Here is a 19087-nt window from a genome sequence, read left to right as displayed (position 1 = left end):
TCACGTAACGAGAGGAGAGGCGCGCACCGGTATTAAGAACGAGAAAAAAAATTTCAGAGGCGTGTTGCATGAATATTAAAAAATATATATTATTCGTATCGCACTGTGTCACGCCTCTACTAGAAAGGAAGGCATAAAAAGATTTTAAGGAGAGACTCCCAATGCTAGGCACGTCAAAAGAAAAAAAATAGTGTGTTACATTATTACCATTATACACGTATTATTAGGAGAGAGACAAAGATGCGTGAGAGGTGCAGTCTGTCCTCTTCAGGAGAGACACTCTTTTTGGTTCATGCACGGTGTGCGGTGCAGGTGAGCGAAGACATAAGAATAGCGTGGTGAATGCGTTTTTGACACTCAGGGTATTGTGTTACTGACAGAGTCATTTTTGTAAAACTCGCAGCTACCGCGACCAATATCAAATTTAAAGAAGCAAAAATCGCCGGAAAGAGTGTGAATGGCTTTTCAGAGTCACCAGGGCTTATTTTTCAGGTGGATTCGTTTCTCAAAAGCGAGGATTCCGTACAAAAAGAAGAATGAAAAGCGGTCCCACAGAGACACGATACTTCCATTACTCGCGGGGGTGAGAAGAGTATGAAATGTCTCGGGGATTTAAAATATAAATTATAATTCACTTTTACTGTCGTAAACCTTTTTCAACACGCCCTAAAATTAGAGTGAATTTGAGCGACGTGTTATTTATTTTCCTCGTGTTTATTACATCGGAAAAGGTACAAGGAAGGGCGGTGTATAATTCCTTGGTTTTATTGCGTCGAATCGCACGCCATGCGCTGGAAAAGCGACAACATATTCGTCGGTGTTTTATTGCTTTATGATTTTCGAGCCGGGAATTTATAATGTGAGTAAGAATGAAAGAGGAAAAGGCAGAAGTCGGAGGAGTTCATTTAACAAAGGCTTTCCAGCAGTTACATTTTTGACACCCACGTGTGAAAATGAATTCTTTTCTGCACCGTCACTGCTAAAATATGTTTGTGCAGCAAACGAGTTGGGAAACAATAATTATGTTACTCATCCTCTCCACATTATTGCTCAATAAATTCTGAACTCGAAATTTATAAATGATCTCATTCTCCGCATTGAATTTAATTTAATATGTCTGATCATGGTCTGATTGCGAAAAATTGTATTAAATTTAATATTATGACCCAAAAATTATCATTGAAGCACTATTTATTTTAAATTTTTTAATGATCTTTGCTTGTCAACCTTAAATATATTTGTTAAATTGAACTAAAATAAAAAATAATAAACTTTTAATTTCCTACATTTAACATTATATTATATTGCAGCTCCTTACAATATTTTAATTTGTAATTAATTAACAATAAAACTAATATTCAATAAAAGTTGATACTTCAAAATAAAATAAAATATTTATTAATAAAAATAAATTAATTAAAAAATTTGAAACTTGCTGTAATTTTAATGAAACTTGGTAACAAGAATTCACTAGACAGATGTAATCAATCTTTTTTAGAAGTTTCAGAGCTGAATGGATTTTGTTTGCATCCGAATTTATTGAATTTTTTCACCCTTTTAAATATGTAAAGTTTTAAGTATCTCTTTTTAAATTAAATAAAAAAAATCGAACGCAATTTGTGTCGCATATAATATATATAAAAAAGCGACAAGTGGATAGAACACTTAACATAAAACGCGAGCGCTCTGCATTTATAATCCCAGAGGGACTTCCCTCGCTCGCTCACTTTTTCTCTCCACTTTTCATGCACACGATGATAAACACCAAAGGGGTTAAGCTGGTGTGCGCTTGATAGTGATCTCCCAACTCCACACCGCAGCACTGCAGCCCTAGCTCCGTTTTACATACACAGCAGTGTAAACGGCGCAGTGCACTTTACAGGCTGCTAACCCCACAATATGACCACTTGACGAAACACGCAGCACGTAGTGAGAAGCGGCACCTCTCATTCTCCAGCACAGATTTCATCGCTGGATAAAATCTAAATATATATATAAAATTCCAAATCGAGGCAGAACATTTTCACCCCTAGGCCGACAAATCGAGACACGGAAAGGGGAACTACTTTTAATACGTCTCTGCGAAACATGCAAAGTGGCAAATTTCCGGCTTTCGAACAACTTCTTCCGGCACGGCCGAAGAAGACGTTTCGAAATTGCACGGCGTGAAAAGTTAATTTTCCGAGCGAGGTCTAAATTATCGCGCTAGGTGTTGATGAATTTGACATGCGCTCACTGTTTTTGTGCAACACGCTTCATCGCACGCAATGTGCTGCCCGCCGATGATGGCTTTATTTTCCAACTTTTTGTGCTGCTGGGAACGCACTTACTATATGGCCCCCTTCATTGTTGTTCGTAATGATTATTGCTCAGGTAGAAAAGAAAAACTCCGCGTCAAAGCAGCCCGTAATGGAGAGCTTTTCACACAGGTCTATAATTATTGCCTGGATCTGTGAGCGCCTCCCAACTTTTTGTGTCCGTTTTGTTCCAGGCCGCGCGGCTCTTTTTTCTTTTCCGAGACAGAGTCAATCGTCCCACTCACATATCAGCCGGGGAAAATGAGAAAAGGTAGCAAGATCAGCAAAAGTGGCTGCGTGGGCGAGGGTCACGCGTACAGAAAAAAACTCATTTTCAAAACTCTCCCTCCTGGATTTTCTTTTTAATGGGTCCCGAATGCATAATCGGGTGATTTCAGATTTCCCAATCTGCCTGTAATTGATTTATTGAAATTTGTTATCGGTTAATTTATATATACCGGTAGCCTTCATGAAGAAATACTATACGCCGACCTATGATTTATCGTCCGGCCTTCAAAATTAAGAGATAAAGGTGAAAGAGAAAAATTACTCGATGCTCCGAGCTTCAAAAACGAAATGGAGAGAAAAGCACAATGCGTTTTTGGACTGACAGCGAATTCTACTCTATAATTAACACATAAACTATAGCCGATGAAAGAATGCTCTTAAGTAACTCGACTTTTTCTTTCCTCCTCTTCCCTCTGGCCCAACAAAGCTGCAGCTTTTTTTCCGACTCGGAGAGCTCGACATGCACAGCTGGACTGATTTTGGAGATAATGGCAAAGGTGTGTTTGCGCGATCTGAATTGGAATCAATTTTAATCTCTGGCGCGGTAAATCTAGATTAAAGTGCGGGCTGCCATGTGTACGAGGGCTGCTGCGGAGTGTTTGTTTGCAGCTGACAAATGCAAATGTTCTGATTTGGCGATTTGAATTAGAGCAGAGGGATGATGATGGCAGTGAGGTTTAAACGCTCTGATTGCATGCGAATTAAGCCGGACGAGGCAGGGCTTTTCTCTAAATTAGTGGACACGTTTGATAAATTGCTGAGTTTAATCAAAAGCGTAAATCATCCAAAATTACAGAGAAATTTCTATATTTTATAAATAGGTTTATGTATAATGTTATAAAACATGTGTATACACAAGCTTTGACTAAAACTCATCAATTCCTTTTGATTTAAACGGGTAAAATAGGTTTACAGAACAAAATACCAGCAATTTTCTCTGATTTTCGCCACTTATTTGTTAATTCATCACTATACAAATATTAATTGCAAAATGCTTATTGTATAATAATGATTAATTTAAATAAGGTTTCAGGATATTTACATCAGTCTCAAATCATTACTCGTCTTTTAAAGAAACCTTTTTTGCTGTTTTATTTATAATGTAACAAGAAATTATAAAAAAAAAAGTCAACCAAGGCTCACGGCGGCGAATAGGATGATCTCGGAAGTTTAAGCAAAATCCTTGCTACAGTGGTGGTGCCGATTTATCAAATAATTCCTTTTTCCAACAATTGATTGAAAACAATGCAATGTAACAATTTGCATAAATAAACAATATTAAAAAAAAAAATAATAATAAATCCAAATCAAAACTCGTGGATATAAATTAAATTGATAAAACATGTAAGTGCTGACTTAAATTTTGACAATAACTTGTCAGAAAACTTTTCTTTCTTGAATTTAATTTTAATGCTTTACAAATCTTCGACTGATATGACTGAAGTTAATTCTAATACAATTTCCTATTTAATTAAACGCTGTTTTGTGGTTGGTTATTTCTTTTTTATAAATAATTCAGGAGAATCGTACAAAGCGGCTTGTTAATCGGCCACAAAATGCAGCGAAAAATTCCCCAAATGACACAAGCCCCCCGACGCCGCCACATCCAATTAAGATCGGTATCAGAAACGAGCAGCGGAAATAAATCGCGTTTCCACACGCAGTCGGCTTAACTGCACCAATCTGCCGGGTGATCCCTGACAAAAGACTGAAGGGTGTCATTCATACCAAACGCGCATGAGACTGCATCTCTCGACATCTACTTTTGACTGCCAGCCGCGGTAATGCGAAAAACAAGTTTTACTGATTTGATAATATTTTTCATCTGCCAAAGAGCAATCAGCGGGCAGGGATGACGCAACCGCGCATCTCAAAACAGCCGGGGGTTCTCGTTTTTGTGATGAAACTGTCAAAAGTGCGCGTGCAATCATTAATATCGAGCAGCATCTTTTCTGCACACAATGCATCAGTGGCTTGGGGGAGCTGCCACAGATTTGTATGTTCGCCTCCGCGCGTGATTGAGGTTTTTCCGTCTCTCGGCCAAATAAATAATATATCAGGCCGGGGGAATATCTTCTCTTATTACTCCCGAAAATATACGAAAAGAGCACTCACCAAAACGGTGATTTATTTTTATCGTTTTGTCATTCGCCATTTTTTTCCCCGAGAAAATAATTGAAATCAAGTGCCGACAGGAAGGAAACGTATAGAAAATCTGTTTCTTCTCGAGCACCAGAGGATGACTTGTTCTTTTATTTCAAGAAATAAGATAAAGCTGCGGTCATTACGTGCATTAACGAGATTCAAGGCTAACGAACTTTTGATGAGCATCAAATGAATGCATTTGCCGTGCTTTACTGATTTCCAACGTAATTTCGCATTGCAATTATAATCATAACCGGTGCTTTTCGACCGGCGGTCACTTGCCCCTCTTGCTGGAACGACGATTGGCCCCGCGATATAATTATTATTATCATAGAACCAGGAAGCATTGTTATTCAGACGAAACGCGCAGAGGCGTGTGGTGAATTTCATTGTTTTGCAGGCGCAGTTTGAGCTGCTGCAGTAGAAGTGCTCTCGTTTCTCTCAACTTTGCGAAGAAAATTAATTCATCTGGGCACAATTAAACAGCTCCTTGGATAGTTTGCGAGAAATGCGCGGCGCGTGCTCAACTTGCTGACGTGATATCTGGCAATTAATCTCTTGAACTTACAACTTCATATATGCGTTGGCACAATTAAGACCGCGCGGGTCATAATATGGTCTCGGCGCGCAGGAAGAGATTACGAAATTTTATTCGCAATTATGGCATTATATTTTTTCGTTCCTAACCTACTTTTGTGCTCGAATCGTATGGAATTCCATCAAGGATTGTTAATTCCTATATTGCTCGAGTGGTTGGTGTTTGTGGTCACTGCATTTTGTAACGGATTATTTGAGCCATGAAGCATTTTTGTAAAAAGGGATCACGCGTCACGCGCCAAAATGCTGGAGACGTTCACAGAGTAAAGAACCCAGACTTAAGGTTTTTTTAATAAATCGTCTTTATTCAAAATTAGAACAGTTATCTTTACAAATTTCATTTTAAGCAAAAAAAAAAAAAAACAATATTTCGAGCGCAGAGTAAAATATTTAAAATCATCAAATTTTAAAAAACGGATTATTTTAAGTGTTTATTTCTGGGTTCGGGAAATTTAGTATTGCAAATCGTGAAGCTTTTTTTAATTTCTGGGAAAAAGTCGACAGTGAAAAGCCTGCTTTGTTTATTATACTTTTAAAAAAAATTCTCTTCACTTCAAAAAATCCAACAAAAATAATGCTCTTATTGTTACGTTTTTTTAAACAAAAAATAAAAAAGACGAGAAAATATACCTCGCCTCGATCTAATGGATATTTTGGTTTTCAAATAATCTTTAAAAATTAAATTTTTCCTCAATTTAGAGTTGTGTTTTCCATGTAAAATTCTGGCAAAATTTAATCGCTTCCTGCAGCTTAAGCAAATAATCCTCTTTTTCTTTCTGATGAGAAAAGCGCAAAAAATTGTCCGTTTGCGCCGGTAGCTTGAGTAAATACAAAAGACGAATGAACTTTTTAATTCCTTTGAACTTTAAACTTTGGTGCAGAGTTGATAACAGAAAGGCTCAAAGGCGCGCTATACTCAAATTTAATAATTGCGCCGAAAATCAACACAATTTTTATACCATTCTCGTGCTTTCTAGAGTGAAATAAAAAAAAAAAATCCGGCACACACAAAAAGCAGCGGCACACAGACGACGGCACTTTTGTATATTTTGTTGATTCAAACGAACGTAAAAAGGGTGAAATTTGCATTTCCCCAGCTTCACATGAAGGCAAATATCGCCGAGCCGCGCGCGCGAGAGGGCAAAAGTAGTCTATTTTCCGGCACGCTTTTCCAGATTGTGTGCTGTGTACAGAGCAAGGGCTGAAACGGGCACAAAGAGCACAATCACAATATGCAGCAGGTCTACTCTGAAATTAAACTTCCTCCGTTTGCCTAATAAAGTCTCGGCTGCGTTCCGCTGGCCATGTAATCTAAATAAATAAACATTACTTATGCGCCCCGCAATACATACAGAGCAGATTTCTCTCTTCTAATGATTGTAAAGACACACACAATGTGCCGTAATTCCGAATTTGTATTCAATGCTGGCAATATGCACGGCGGCGGTCCCTTAACTTTCGCCCGTTCCGGCAATTCATTAGTAATTACATGCTTCGCCATCACAATGATCGCCCCGACCACGCGGTTCTCATTATTATTGGCGATTCAATGCGATACAGTTACGGCGGAATCGCCGCGATTTGCTCGAGTGACCCCGCTAATAATTAGATTGCACTCGGCGGGAATCGCATAATTCGTAGACTATGCGTTCAGTTTGAGTTTCTTTCGGGAAATTTCATAGACCGTGTATTATATTATTTTGTTTCTTTTTTGCTGTTATTTTTCTATATGCGTGAAGAGTTTTTTTTTTAGCTCTCATTTGAACATAAAAAATACATAATTTTTTCAATAGATAAAGTTATTAAAAAGAATTGCATATTTGTACATAAAATTTTAGTTTAAATAAAGATGAATAATTTTAATTTAAATATTTTTCTTTATTAAAGATTAAAATTAAAAAAAAATTATCTATCATTATAATTATATTTTTTTTATTGTTGTTTATTTGTGCAAATTCTTACATCACATTGTTAACAAACAAATTGTTGAAAAACATTTATTTTGGAAAATCTTACTTTATTAAAAATGAAAATTTTTAAATAAAACTATCACTAAGATATTTATTATGTACTTTGTCTAAAAACAAACTTCCGCCAGGATTTTTTTTATTTCAATTAGTGCTCATAGAATTATATTTTTTGTAAAGACATTTTTCTCCAGTGTAAATTATAATAAATTTTTCCACAAAGATAATAATATTCTGTAATTAATTTTTATATTGTTTTTGAATGAATTTTGATTACAAAAAATAATTCCCATCTTATATCTTGTATCATTTTTCCAACAAAAATTGATATTGTTAGAACGTGAAATATATTATTTTGTGTATATTTTGCTGTTATTAATTCTGTGCGCGAAGAGGTTTTTTGTAGCTTCCAGCATTTGGATATAATATTTTTTTAAATAAACTAAGAAATTAAAAAAAGTGCACTTTGAACAATCAATCCCATGCATAATAAATTTTAGTAAAAAATTAACTAAATTAAATAATAATTCTAATTTTAATGTTAAAAATACAAAATCCAAGAATACCAATATTTAAACAGTTTGTTTGTTAAATGACTCGATCGTCTTGGGATTTTCCAGTATAATTAAAGCTCTTAATATCAGCTTTAATGTAAAGACTGTGTCCCGTGTAAATAAGAATGTGGAAATATTAAATTTATCGACAAATTTAATACTATTCTGCAATTGCCATATTAACTTTGATATTTGTACTTTTGAATGAATTTGATTTAAAAAAAATCATTCCAATATCATATGGAGATGAAATTTTACTACCAAATTTTATATTTAGATTTAAAATATTTAAATTTCAAATGCTCACATTCTTCAATCAGCTTATTTTAGTGATTTGGCAATAAAAAACTTATCATTTCCTCGTCTCTCCACCGCTATGCATGCATAGTGTGGCCGCGCACGGTTATGTAAACAATGCACAATGCAATGACCTGTTTGCCACCGGTGGATGCTTTAATATATTATCAGGCCGGGCATCCCAAATATTAAAACGTTACGGTGGGGCTTCCGGCCGTTCAGGCTCAGGGAGCACCCCTGGCCTGCGCCGCGCGACACACAAAACACTGCACCGCCTTCCGCCCTGTTTGCTCGAGAAATCACGACCGACAGACAATTACACCGAATATTTGTGGAACTCTCGGCGCGTCTGCACGGCGAACGAGAACAATTATTTTTCACACACATGAGCGCGCGCCTTCGAGAGAATAAAAAAAAAAGCAGAAAGAAAGAAGGATGCGTCTGATTTATGGCCTCGTGATTGAGAGATCCATTTCGTCAGAGACGCCCACTCCAAAAGGTTTGCGTAATATAATGTTTTTGAATCAGGAGCAAATTGCATGATAATTGGCGAATATTTTCCATTTCAAACCGCATATTAATACGAATCGTTAATTTGCAATTTACGGTCAATTGATTCCATATAAATCGCCCAGCCAAACGCAGAATCACTGATAAATTATGTGCGAAATTGTTGATTTATGCGACAAAACGTAAACATATCATTAATTAGGGGTTTTCCTCTGATGGAGTTCAAAACCATCAAAACTAATTGAAACCACAATTATTAATTTGTATTAATTTCACATCATTTTGAATTACAAATTTGAAACTTATAGAAACTAAAATAAATCATATTTTAAAGGCTTTCTCTGATAATAATTTATTCCTTTATTAGTCTTTTTCATCTTTAGCTTTGAAAGCACTAAATTTGATCAATTTTGAAATCATTTGAAATAAAGGAATTTATTTATCCATACCTTTGTTTAATATCTACTTTATGAATAAAAAAAATTACGGCTCTTTCATCATATAGAAAATTTAAGCTGTTTGGCAACATTCATTACTCAACAGATCTATATATTGCACAGGATGTGTTAGTTTGCAAAGGAAATTACACGTGTGGGAGGTCCTGTCCATTATTCATTAACAGCGAAAGTGCGTTATTGAAATAGAACAATTTCGCATCACGAGCTCCAAACAAACTACTTGTTAATTCCACGTTGTTTGGCCGCGCGCATCGTTCAAAAGCAGGACGTCCGAGGCCACAGAGCAATAAATAACAATTCACTATCCGAAAGTGTCCGAAAGTTTGAGTGTTAATTAGCTTCGCAGCAAGTTAATTAATATCTGTACCGGTGTGAGCAGGAAATCTAGTTGTTTTCTATGTTTATCAAAACACAAAGCGCTCTAATTTGCAATTATGAAATCCAAAATGTACAAACTAATTTCGTTAGAGTGTACTTTGCAGCAGTTTATGTGTGTGATGAATTTATACGTGCGCGGAGGAATTTGGCGCTTTTCTAATGTGTCCTCCGTCAGCAGAAAGAGAGAGAAAAGCAGGCTTTCCAGAGACTAAAGCCCAGCCACACCGGAGCTCTGCGGTCGCGTTTGAAATAATATACGATTTTGTTTGTGTTTAATTAAAAGTGAGAGAGAGAAAGAGAGGCGCACCAAGACTGCCTGCAGGAAGAGAAAAGGAAAAGGTCTTGTATTTGCTTTAGATGGTGAGGTTCCAATATTAATTTGGGGAGTTCCAGGAATAAAATCTCGATTTGAAATTTCATTGGATTTTGTGTCGAGATTTTTCAATGACATATATGTGAAAATTTTGTTTATGAAATCTCGTTTGATATTGGTTTAGCTTGCTATAAAAATGTGTATTTGTGACAAACAAAGAGGATATATGTTGGTACAAATGTAAATTACGATGTAATATTAATTACAGAATTGTGAAATACAAAACTATTTGATGAAATTTAGCAGTAGCATTGATTAGAAAATAATGAAACAATAAATTTTATTTTTGTGGTAGCGTTTCGCGAATTCAATTGTCAAATTTTTTGTTAAAGATCGTTTTGTGAAAAAAAAACTCACTTTTAAATAATTTTTCCTGGAAAATTGTAATTTGGAAGAAAAAAAAAGATTGATTTTCAAACTAATTCTTGTCAAAATAATTTCACGGCTCATGAATTTAAGGCTGAAGTTGAAATGAGAGTAGGATATTGATTTTTCTTAAACATTTTATCAACTCACAAAACCGGGAAAGCCGACTTTAAATTCAAATCACAATAAATTTGACTGTTTTTTTTAACTTTATTTCAAATGTCTGATTGATGTTATAAATTATATTTTTGTATCCTTGTAATAAATTTCATCGATATAATGCAAAAAGCTTCATAATTATATTGAAATTTTAAATGAATCACAATATTTCTCTAGCCCGTGTGTTCCAAAACTGCGCCATCAAATTGCGACCGAAAAGCTTTTAGCTCGGCCATAGATATTCACGGGCGGCGCATATTTCTGGCTTTTGCGGCTGTTCCGGTTTTGCAGACAATTTTGTCAAGGGCCGTTTTCTACTTGATGCAAGGATATCGAGTGAGGGTAAATATTTGGCCAGTCGAGCCAGCACCGCAGCAAGTGGTGCCGATACATTTTCACCCTTCGCACCGTATTTTGCCAACGCATACCTTTGTCCAGGGCTTGCTTGGTCAACACACTCGCCCCTGCCTAAATTAGATCTCAGAATTGCTCTCCAAATTAATAATAATAATCGAGGGTGAAGCTTGGAGAAATTATTTGCAAGGTGTGATACACCGTTGATTGGATTATTCAAATTAATATTGATACGCAGAGGGGGCGTCAAAATGCAGATGAGAGAATATTGCGGAGATGTTTGATTGAGTTCCAGAGCAGGAATCTGCCGAGTTGCGTGAGAAATTAATTGCTCGCGTCTGAATACACACGAGAAGAATATCTGCTGCGTCAACTGTTTTGTAAGCCATGGAAAGCAAGTAAATGAGCATTTAAAGATGATTATTAACGCTAATTAATTAAATACGGTGATAGCAAATTAAATGAAATGTTGTCTCTTTGATTAAACCAAAAAGGAACGCAATTCAAAATGATAATGTTCGATATTTTTTTTAGGAAAGTCGACACTCAACAGGAGAATTTCATGAAAAATCGAATTAATAGAAGGCTCAATTTGGTAAAAGATTTCACAAAGGCAAAGCCCAATTGAAAATTTACTCATCATGCTAAAAATAATAATTCAGTAAAAACGAAAAATTTCCCTGCAAAAAGTAGCAAGTAAGGATATAATCTTGTTTCTCTTTTGACAAATAAATGATACTGATTATTAAAGAAAATTTCAAGCATGATTTTTCACGCATTTAGCATACGCAGCAAATAATTTTCAGTTTTTTTTTACATATTTCAGTTGGAAGAAAAATTTCTTTCGCCATTTCGCATTATTTTTTTTTAATAAAGAGAGTAGTTTTCAAGCCATTATAACTCTCATTACATTCTTAAAAAATTATTTGCAAAAAAATAAAAATAAAGATGGTGATAACGTAAAATACATTTTTAATTGAAAGTGATATTAATAATGAAGTTTTAATTTTAGCGGTTGAATTAAGTGGTAATAGATAATCTTGCATTTTGATTAGACTTCAAAGTCTGTTAGTTCATTTTACAGTAGACACTAGAAATTTTAAAATCAATTTTAATTTTTTTAACTGTAAATAGCCGATATATTTAATAGATTCAGGTGTATCAATTAAGTTTAAATCACAAATATAACTTAAAAATCACCTAACTTCATTCAAAGTTGAATGCGAAAAAATATTTTTAGCATTAATTACGGACAGAGTAATTTTAATTATTTTTAAAAACTTCATTAAAATATATCAACAGCTTATTTTTCTTTTGCTTCTATCGATTGTAATTTTATTTTTACATTGTTCGAGTTAAAAAAAAATATCCGTCACGATTTTGTTGGTGTATTAATTTTTAAACGAATTAATTTTATCACGTTTCCGGTAAAAGTGACAGCAAAATATATTTCGTCGTATTTTTGCCATTTTTCGTCTAAATATCGAATGACACGCGGTGAAAACGGAAGGAAAAGCAAATGAATTTACCGTGGCAGAGGACAACGCTGAGCAGCAGCAGAATCTTCAAGTGTCCCATGGTGCGAGGAGGCGAAAAGTGTCCTTTAGCGGCGGCCACAGTCAGCAAGCACTGCACTTGTATCACCGCGCGGAACACAGCTAGCGAGCGAGCACGCCGAGACGAGACTATGCATGCACCCTGACCGCGAGCCGCGTCAGCCGCTCCTCCGCCTGCCGAACCCGCGCTTTGCGCCAACTTGCGCCGCTCCACAGCCCGACTCGCGACGCCGCTGCCATCTATCGCAAACCCGAGTAATAAGTGATCGGGCTTTTCCTCGTCGCAGAAAAATTGTTTTTTATTTTCATGAGCAAGAAAAATACAAAAAATCAGCAAAATTGTAAAAACACCACATTTTAACATAAAATTAAAATCTTAAAACCAATAAATTTGAGTACTAAACTTTTTCATGAATTTATTGGTTTTAAGAGTTTAATTTTATGATAATATGTGGTGTAGAGCCATTTGTTTTTGGATAAAAACAATTTTTCTGCAACGAGGAAAAGCCCGATCTCTTCATTTCCATGATCATCTCCTCGAGTGTCAACTTCTTCAAACAAATCCGAGTAATAATGTTTGAAATTAAACTCTCATCTCGTTCGTCACCCTCGGTCTCTACTGAGGCTAATATTTAACTTTAAATGTTAAAAATTAAAATTACGTCCAGTTTTTCGGAATAACTGCCAATTTTCTCCCAATGTGACTTGTCCATTTCATGTTGCAAGAAAATAAATTAAATGAATAATTAATTTTTTTATCGTTTTATATTGGAACCTTTGACATATTCTCAATCTGTTGAAGGGAACCTAATGTGAATTTTAATAAATATGGTGTTCGAATTAAGTGCAAAAATAAATTTCTACATTATTTATATAGAAAGAAAAGTCGCACAATTAAATAAAATCGATTTCCAGCGCAGTCACAGAGACATCGGTATTTTGCACCCACGCATGTGTTCTTGACCCATCAAAAGTGCAAAAGTATGGTAAATAATTATACTTTATTTTGAAAAAAGAAACACTGACCTTAATTGAAGCGGTCGCGAATTTTGGCTGCTGTCTTGGCCAGGGTGACTGCTGATGATGATGGGGTTTGCCCTCTGGATTGGGGGCTGCTGTCTTCAAAATATTCCCCTCAATTTAGATCTAGTCTTGCCTTAGTCCCTCCAAGCCTTCTGAATCTGAAGTTCCACCGACTGAAAATTCGAATTGTTTTATTAAGGATAAATTATCAATGGTGACTGAATTCATTGGCAAATATGCATTTTATTCAAAATTTTGAAGGAAAAAATGCATAATTATATTAAAACGTAATAATTGTGACTTATTTTGGGCGAAAAATCATATTAATGCGTTCTAAATAAATAAATAAATTAACACAAAAAAAATAGATAAATATTTTCTTTAATTTTTTGCAGCACAAATGAAAAGAAATAAAAAGTTAAAACTAAATTACGCCAGATAGAATCATCTTTAAAACCTAAAATGTCAAAAACCTATAAAAATGCAAGTCGTTTCATAATCTTTTTATTTAATTTTAAGCTTTGTTCGTCATCTCGATTTTTAATAAAGTTGAACTCGAAAATGCAAAAAAAAAAAAAATAATGAAAATAAAATGGGTGCGGTGCCTTTATATGCACCACTAATAAAGCTGGACACAGGTACAGACAAAGACTTTGTCTTGCTTGGCATGACACTAAAAACAAGAGATTTACCTGTGCAGATTTCAATCGTCCTCTTCGGTGGAGGTCCTCTTTGACGAAACCTTCGTGGGTTCTCGAAGGGTCGGCTCCTGCCACACCGATCGCCTGCTCTTCCCCCCGGTCCTCACCGACCATCACAGGACATGCAGAGGAATTCCTTCGATCGGCACAAACTTTTCACAGCAGGCAGAAGCGTTTTCAGCCCGAATCTCCCCATCTTCGGCCGTGGCTTTATGATTTCCAATTGTTTCTGTTCACGAACGGCCCACAACACGCACTTTCCTTTGAGGAAAATAAGTCTTTCACAAAGAAATATTCACACACGACTCCGCAGATTACTGCAGGAACTGCACTTTGCACTCTTTGCAGACAGGCAGAGCGGGAAGAGCACTGGAACTGCTGGAATAACAATTGTGCCAACAAAACAAGACTTTAAATTTAAATTTAAATACACAGATAGCGGAAGTAATAATATTTTTAATATTATAAAATATAATTAAAAATAATAAAATAATGTTATAAAATAGGCAAAAGTGGCAAAGATCCGAACTAAACCTTACTTCAGAATTCCACCGCAAGAGGCGCACGCGCCGGAAAGGAAAACCACGAGTGTGGCCTGGCCAGCTGGAGATTTGGCCAAGTCGGTCGGAATCGAATTTTCTAATTTTTCGGTAGCGAAAATAATCATCACTCGGTTTCCATGCTGCAACACAATCAAGAAGGTGGCCAGGTAAATTATCAAAAGCTTAATTCTGCTTTGAATTTTGATTTCGCCTCCGATTTTAACCGCAAAAATCCTGTTGTTTCCTGTCAACACTTGTTTTCGCTCGCGCAGGGTGTTCACCTTGAAATTTTCGTTTTCTTCCAAGATGATGATTGTGCTTTTTTATCTTTGAAATTAAGCGATGATATATTTTTAATTTTTTATTCTGTTTGTGTCGTTGTTGGGAAATTTGTGCTGTAAGATTCATTCCCGTTTTGTCCCTCCAGCTTTCGTCCGTCTGAGAGGAGCACCGAAAATTTTCACCGCCGAGCGCCGAGACTCCAGTTGTTGATTTCTTGGGCTGAAATTTGCGATAAATTGCTTCATAGAGTATTCCAGTATGGTCGATAAGGTGAGATCTGTGTGTTAATTTTAGTAATTTTGGGCAAATATTTGTTAAGAGTTTGTTGGTTTGGACCAATTATGTGTGTAATTTTTTGGTATTTCTAGTCAATTTGTGTTTATTATTATTTTATAATTATTTCTATTCCACCCAAAAATTGCATCATTCTGCCTTTTATTCATCGTACTTTTCTCTATATTTTATAAAAACTTTTTACTTTTATTATGATTAAATTTCTTAAAATATATTTTTTTTTAATTTTATTCTAATGCAGAATTTACATAAAAATTATGACTCTTTTATTTAAATAACAAAACATGCACGTTTCCTCTTCTGTCAACACTTTCCCACAACTTCTTCTTCAATGCCTTACTATAACTCGCTGACCTCATGTCAGCGCTGCTTTTTGCAAAACTAATAAATTGCTTATTCAACTTCAATTCATTCCCAGCTCTCCCATTGAATGCACCATGACATGCCCTGCTGTAATTATTCCATTTTTAACTTTTTCTTTTGATTTGCCCAAATATAATTAATTAAAATTTTTAATTTTCAGGTGCCTATCCTGATCGGCGTGGCCGTCGTAGCCGTGACTGTGGTCATCGTCAACATTCTGTGTCGTCGAAAGAAGACCCAGAAAAAGACCCTTCTAGACCCCAACACCAAGTATCCTCTGAAACTGATCGAGAAGGAGGACATCAGCCATGATACCAAACGCTTCCGTCTTGCTCTACCTTCAGACGAACACATTCTAGGTAATTAAAATTATTGCTTTTAAATTTTCTAAAAACAAAAAAGCTGATTATCAGCAGAAGTGAGACGTGATTTATAACATAATATTTTTATCATAGGCGCCAGATATGTAGTTGAGGTGATAAGCTAAATTTACTTAGTGACGAGTTTGCTGTTATTGATTAAAATCAGTTTAAAGGTCAATGAGTTGAAATGTAGGGCAATTGAGGGAATTTTATTTTAACTGAAATTATTAAATTTCATGTGCAATTTTTCTATATGTTCATAACATGAACATAGATATTTAATTTGATTCTATAATTATAAATAAAAAGGCATCCCTATGTACTCAAGAATTGGAAGAAAAAAAGTAAATAATCAAGCAGAATTTTTGATAAATTGGAGTATTTAAAGGTGAAATATAGGATTTTGTGAAGAAATTTGGCCTAAATTAATAAAAAGGAAATTTATATTATTTTTTATTCTTAAAAATTCTCTTCAAATCTATTTTTATTCTGTATTATTCAAAATATATTCGGCTCCAAAGTTGCATTTCATTATGCAGCCATTTTAACATTATATTAAAAGACATTTGATTGTGAGACAAGTTTATCTAATTGTTTTTCCATGTATTTGCAGGACTGCCCATTGGCCAACACATTTACCTGTCTGCCTCAATCAACGGAAGCTTCGTGCCTCGTCCTTACACACCCGTCAGCAGCGACGAAGACCAAGGTTTTGTTGACTTGGTTGTCAAAGTCAGTTAATTCCTATCTATAAATATGTATATTTTGGATTACAGTGATTTTTCGATTCCAGGTTTATCACCGCAATGTCAACCCTAAATTCCCTGACGGCGGCAAGATGAGTCAACACCTGAACGAGATGAAAATTGGAGACACCATTGACGTCAAGGGTCCTTCTGGCCGATTGGTGTATGAAGGGCGAGGCAAGTTTGCCATCAAACCCTCCCCTCGTGCTGAGCCTGTGGTCCACAAGGCTAAGAAACTGTCGATGATTGCTGGTAATTTTTGTTAATAATTCAATTAACTGATTTAAATTGAATTAAATTAGAATTACATGAGTATCAAAATGATATTCTGTAAATTTTATTGATTTTGGAAAATTTAATATAAAACAAAACAACTTGTTCTTCATATTTTGTCATTTGTAGAAATTTTCAGTAATTTTTAACAAAAATTCTTGATTCGCACCTGGTCAGTTGATAAATTTTGTATTGTAAAATAGGAAACTTTATTTTTTGCTATTATTTTATTTAAATTACGTCTATATTGAAGCATTTTTTATTGCTATCTAATGTAAAAGTTAATTAGAACTTAAACAAATTTAGTTTTTATCTAAGAGAAGAAACGCTTTTCATTTTATTAAATATTAATAGATATGCTCTATTTTAGGTGGCACTGGAATCACTCCGATGCTGCAGCTGATTCGTCACATCACTCGTGACCCCAAAGACGAAACTGAAATGCGCCTGATCTTTGCCAACCAGACCGAAGATGACATCCTCCTCCGAAACGAACTGGAGCAAGTTGCAAAGGAGCACCCGAACCAATTCAAATTGTGGTTCACCGTTGACCGTGCCTCCGACTGTTAGTTCTTCAATTATCAACAAAATTTCGCATTTATAATTGATTTTCATTTTTAGCCTGGAAATACAGCACCGGTTTTGTTTCTGCTGAGATGATCCAGGAGCACCTGTTCCCACCTTCGTCGGACAACCTTGTGCTGATGTGCGGCCCCCCACCAATGATCAACTTTGCCTGCATCCCGAACCTGGACAAACTGGGCTACGACCAGAACAACAGGTTTGCCTACTAAGCCAGTTTATCTAACGCGGAAGTTGTGCCTTTTTGTTTACAATTCAACGATTGCATTTTTATTGATGTTGGTGTTTATTTTCGAGATCAGTGTTTTCTTGTTGTGACTCACAACAATGTTGACTAGTTTGAAAATAACATTCTGAATTATTTATAAAAAAAAAAAATGATGTGGCCAAATAATTAATGCCTGGTTGACACAATAAAAGACGATTGTTTCATAAAGTAATATAATTTTAATTTAGTTGAAGACAACATTTTAACATTGTTAACAACCAAGTTAATGAGTCGATGGCATAGATAAATATCGAGGTGTTAGATATTTGAACAGGAGACTAGAGATGAGGCTTGTGACAGTTTACGACAAAATCACAGATTTGTCTTGACACTTAGGTTAATGCTAGGAATTCTTTGAGCTGACAAATTATAATTTAATAATAATATAATAATTTCTTGATTCCCTTCACGCTCTGCATGTTTCTCTGATGTCGTTTTGAACAATTGTCACTGGCGATTGATCATGGTTCACATCCTTTCGGTCTGGAAAAGATGATTATTTTATCAAAAAACAGATTTTTTTCTAGATAAATTTACCTTTCTTGAAAATTATTCTCTGCAGCGCAGTCACTGGTGCTTCGAAAAGCATGTAAATGGCCAACGCAACAGAAAAGGTGAAAGAAATGTCTGCCAAAGTCATCCAGTACTAAAAAGATTTCTCATTTTAGTTTAATTCCATTTCATCGATTTAAATTAAATTTACCATTTTAAAGTAGGTCATGTATTCAGGCACTCGCATGGTTGCAGATTGATACATTTGCACGCCAGAATGGGCCAAAAAGGCACAATAAGTCAGTCGTCCCAAAGGCACCAACGGCTTCCATGACAGAAGGGCTCGATATGGACCTAAAAAGCTACTTTTAGTCTCATTTTGACGGTGAAAGGGAGAATTATTTACCAGCCAAATTGAGCGAACAGGAAACGATAAGATATCCGATGGAAATCGCCCAGCCTGCTCTGTGCAGTCCTCCGTACAGGGCCTTCTCCAGGGCCGATCGGGGAATGTCGGGGATGTAGAAAGCCCATGCGCCGAAAATGCACCCGAACGCGACAAAGTGCAGGAAAACAAAACTTACTGCAGCAATTTTCTAAAAATAGTTTAATAATTTTTTATTTAAATTATATTTTGGTTTTTAAAAAATTACCTTGTTGATTTTGATTCCGTCCGCCCTAATTTTGTAAAGAACGTAACCCCAAAGCATTCCAATGAAATAAGGAGCTGCTCTGGTGTGCGTGGGGATGTAAATCGAACGGAATGTAATGTTCGAAACTGGATCAGCCAGTGTGCTGAAATAAAATGTCATTAATTAAATTCAGACAAACTTGAGCCAAATGGATTTACGCAGAATTAG

At 35.5% G+C, this 19087-nt stretch overlaps 3 protein-coding genes across 11 annotated transcripts in view; 1 reads left to right on the top strand and 2 right to left on the bottom strand.

Moving 5' to 3' along the window:
* Positions 1–14268, bottom strand: part of LOC132200848 (hemicentin-2) — a 182593-nt gene extending 168325 nt beyond the window's left edge. For 8 of the 9 annotated variants that reach the window (XR_009442208.1, XM_059626592.1, XM_059626594.1 and 5 more), the window contains exon 1: positions 12273–12461. Coding sequence is in view for 7 of the 9 variants with exons in the window: in XM_059626592.1 (XP_059482575.1) it covers positions 12273–12321 (49 nt within the window). In the remaining 2 variants the exon portion in view is untranslated. Of the gene's footprint in view, positions 1–12272; positions 12462–13325; positions 13496–14014 lie in introns of those variants that run through there. The other variant, XM_059626598.1, reaches the window with a different exon arrangement.
* A 326-nt stretch (positions 14269–14594) lies between these two features.
* On the top strand, positions 14595–17903 carry LOC132199826 (NADH-cytochrome b5 reductase 2). The gene is made up of 6 exons (XM_059624863.1): positions 14595–14732; positions 15665–15863; positions 16480–16598; positions 16660–16864; positions 17256–17450; positions 17507–17903. The coding sequence occupies exons 1-6, from the start codon at positions 14703–14705 to the stop codon at positions 17677–17679; spliced, it is 921 nt and encodes a 306-aa protein (XP_059480846.1). The 5' UTR covers positions 14595–14702; the 3' UTR covers positions 17680–17903.
* LOC132199823 (nose resistant to fluoxetine protein 6-like) overlaps positions 17904–19087 on the bottom strand; it is a 96772-nt gene continuing 95588 nt past the window's right edge. Inside the window, exons 12-16 of the mRNA XM_059624858.1 lie at positions 18881–19022; positions 18634–18823; positions 18439–18581; positions 18273–18381; positions 17904–18218 (exon numbers count right to left, since the gene is read on the bottom strand). Of these exons, the coding sequence (XP_059480841.1) occupies positions 18142–18218; positions 18273–18381; positions 18439–18581; positions 18634–18823; positions 18881–19022 (661 nt within the window). The 3' untranslated portion in view covers positions 17904–18141. The remainder of the gene's footprint in view (positions 18219–18272; positions 18382–18438; positions 18582–18633; positions 18824–18880; positions 19023–19087) is intronic.

Source organism: Neocloeon triangulifer, unplaced genomic scaffold (genome assembly GCF_031216515.1).
Source record: "Neocloeon triangulifer isolate White Clay Creek 2 clone unplaced genomic scaffold, ASM3121651v1 ptg000014l, whole genome shotgun sequence".
Classification (NCBI taxonomy): Eukaryota; Metazoa; Arthropoda; class Insecta; order Ephemeroptera; family Baetidae; genus Neocloeon; species Neocloeon triangulifer.
This window is presented reverse-complemented; position numbering and strand designations above follow the sequence as displayed.

What these genes read in the sequence shown, in the direction of transcription:
- LOC132199826 (XM_059624863.1), top strand. Translation starts at nt 14,703, where the DNA reads ATGCTGCAACACAATCAAGAAGGTGGCCAG. An exon ending in TTCAGACGAACACATTCTAG is followed by an intron (nt 15,864 to 16,479) that starts GTAATTAAAATT and finishes ATGTATTTGCAG; the next exon opens with GACTGCCCATTGGCCAACAC. An exon ending in GAAACTGTCGATGATTGCTG is followed by an intron (nt 16,865 to 17,255) that starts GTAATTTTTGTT and finishes GCTCTATTTTAG; the next exon opens with GTGGCACTGGAATCACTCCG.